The sequence below is a fragment of the Oncorhynchus mykiss genome, chromosome 24 (genome assembly GCF_057628025.1).
Source record: "Oncorhynchus mykiss isolate SJ-2025 chromosome 24, ASM5762802v1, whole genome shotgun sequence".
NCBI classification, from domain to species: Eukaryota; Metazoa; Chordata; class Actinopteri; order Salmoniformes; family Salmonidae; genus Oncorhynchus; species Oncorhynchus mykiss.
Window position 1 is genome coordinate 14,650,680 of NC_143045.1, and position 3,195 is coordinate 14,653,874.

At 39.4% G+C, this 3,195-nt stretch overlaps 1 protein-coding gene across 1 annotated transcript; it reads right to left on the reverse strand.

Moving 5' to 3' along the window:
- LOC110503340 (olfactory receptor 4E1-like) lies at positions 1-1,935 on the reverse strand. The gene has a single exon (XM_021581706.3). The coding sequence runs from the start codon at positions 1,241-1,243 to the stop codon at positions 302-304; it is 942 nt and encodes a 313-aa protein (XP_021437381.1). The 5' UTR covers positions 1,244-1,935; the 3' UTR covers positions 1-301.
- Positions 1,936-3,195: the final 1,260 nt, after the last annotated feature.

Here is a 3,195-nt window from a genome sequence, read left to right on the forward strand (position 1 = left end):
GTAACAAGATGGCTCCATGAAGCCAAACACCTGAATCTCAGTCATTGACAACAAATAAGAGGGGCAAAGTTATTCCACACAACATCCATGAAAAATAATTTTGACGAAGGCCATTGACTGCTAGAACATCATTATTTTAATATTTAGATAAAATAAAGCACCAAGAATTTAATTGTGAGCGAGATTTGCACCTTTTCCTGCTTTATGTCCATGAAAAATTACAAATGAAAATGGTCAATATAGCTTTATAGATCAACAAGAAAGATATGTTGATACACACAAGGTCATCACCACAATAGATTTAGATTAGGGCAGCAACTTTCCGGTTGAACATCTGTGCAACTCTATTCCGAATCTGAGTGAGTTTCATCCCATATATGATAGGGTTCACCAGAGGAGGCACAACTAGGAACTCCACCGCCATGATATTCCTCAGGGCCAGCAGGCTGGTGTTGCTGCCGTAGCGAGCGTACATCACATCGAAGGTGAGGGATATGGTGAAGTTAGTGAGGGTGATCAGATGAGGCAGACAGGTCTGCATGAACTTCTTCCTCTGCACACGGGAACGCAAAGACGCTTTGATGATGTTCATGTAGGATATCAGGATGAGTATTGTTTGAGAAACATGAGAAAACGTGAGAATGAAACCGTAGAGGTTGTTCAGAGTGGTGTCAACGCATGAGAGCTTCACGACGGCCCAGTTTGAGCAGTAGAGTTTATCGATGTCGACGCCACAGAGGGGTAACCTAGCTGTTAGTCCCATCCCAATGCTACTTTCTAGCCATGAGAAAAGCCACGTAAGAAGAAGCAGTGTCCACACTTTTCGAGTAGTCATGATAGAGTGGTATTGTAACGGTTTACAGATGGCAACATACCTGTCATATGCCATCACTGTCAAGCTGGTGAATTCACAGAAAGCAAAGGAGTAGATTACCAATATCTGGGTCATGCACCCAGGGTATGTTATCACATGAGAGTCAAATAAAAGGTCATAAAGTATCTTTGGGTAGAAAGCTGAAGCGCCATAGATACCATTAATACACAGATTACAGAGAAATAAATACATAGGTTCATGCAACATTTTCTCCAGAAAAATGGTAACGATCAGTATCAGATTCACAAAAATGGTGAAGATGTATAGGATGAGAGTTAATGAGAAGTAGATGTGTTTGTTTGTCTGTGTCACGTTCAGTCCATGCAGCACAAACACTATCTGCTGGGAGGAGTTGAACTCCATTGTCATTGACAGCAGGCACACATGGCTAGTGTACACAGGGCCTGAGAATGATCAGTTTGTCCAAGTTTTGTTGGTTGGTCTATTTAAAAAACAATTTGATTACATTTGAACAGTAACTCCCACCCATACAGCAGTCTGACAGCCTTTCAACGATGATAGCTCTCCTTCAAACAATGTTGTTGGTATTCAGATGTCAAACAAGTCAACCCAAAACCACCCAGTTTCAGCAGCCACCTACATTACAATGCAGTGAGCACACAGACCAGTATTCAACCTGTATCACATTCTGGTGAGCATGAAGCATTATATATATATTTTCACTTCACTTAATTTAACTAAAAGTTAGAGAGTAATCCTAAACAATATTTAACTGAATTAGTTAGATGATTAATCGAAACAAAGTAAGTATTTTCAAAGTCTTCAAAGTAGGTTCTCCTTGAAGATGATCATTCGTATGGTCTGTGTATTTGTATGGTCTCTGTATCTCTCTTCTAAAGGCCAGAGCAGATCACCTCCACCTGAGCAGACCAGATCATACCTACAGTAGGTATGACACTTCTCCACTCTCCGCACCACTCCTTTATGGAGCAGTATCTGAGTATCTCAACTGCCATAGCAACGTGTGAGATGTATGGAGTGATAGACAGGTGAACCCCTCAGCACACACTGCTCACTCTGGAGGTTACCTTCCTAATGAGACCATGTCTATAGGACTGACTATGAGATGAGGTATGAGATAGAATAGGATTTTGTTTATGTAGCAAGGTAATATTGTTGAAGTTCATATTCACGCTTTCCACAAAATGCAAAGATCGCAGCAAAGTTAAGCTCACTTCTGTGCAATTTTTATATTTTCAAGTTAATGTTGTTCAAGTTCAAGTTTTTTGGGTCTACATTTTGAACAGACCTTGTTTAGAGCATGGCCAAATTCCTATTTAGTAATTGGACCACAAGGGTACATTTTTCTTTGTCTCTAAAGGCTTTTCACAAAATGGAAGATTTCAGCAAAGTTTAGCTCACATCTGTGCAATTTTATTTACCATTGCTCAGCTCCAGGAAGTGAATCAGAGAAGGGCTAGTAGTAGCCAGTTTTTGCATGAATTAATGATAAAAATGTATGTAATGAAAACATTTAAATTGCAAAATTCACTGTAAAATATTGTCGGAGCGTATAAAAATGGGTCTTGTACAAAGTACTATAACCTTCATAAAGTTCATATTGAAGTGGTCCGTATCATCTATCAGCGGACTGTTTACAGGCCCCATGTCAGCTTACGTCTTGATTGACACAACCCATCCAGCCAGGGGCATCATGCTCCCCAAAATGTTGAGGTGGTACCGATAAGTAAAATGTCTATCTTTGAATGTCCCCACAAGTGTCACGGGATGATAATGCTGATGTGCCAACTTCTGTCTGTACCGTTTGAGCTACAAACTAATATGACCCCACTTTGGAAAGATGAGACTCTCACTAGTTCTCCGTTTTGCTCACAAGTGTCACAGACTCGTCCGAATGTAACCCATACAAATTAATGAAAGTATGGAGGTAGTTTTGTGCCAAAAAAACACATTTCCTGAGCTGTCTTATATCTCCTAGATATGGGACAGACACTTTAAAATCGTATTCCTTGTGATTAATTTTTTTACTGTATTTTTTGCCATTCATGAATGTTATTCATTGTGTTTCTTTGGGCTAAAGTAATAAAGGTCAAATTCAATATTTTATGAAATAATTTGTCTATTTTTTTATATATATATACCTAAAGGGGTCCTAAAATTCCAAATCAAATATGGTGTGACCATCATAAAACATTTTCACATCTTCGCTTACAACCCACCCAAACGGCTTAGACTTTTATAAAAAAGAATTCTCCCAAATGTTGTGGTATCCAATTGGTAGTTACAGCCTTGTCCCAATGCTGCAACTCCCGTACGGACTCGGAAGAGGCGAAGGTCGA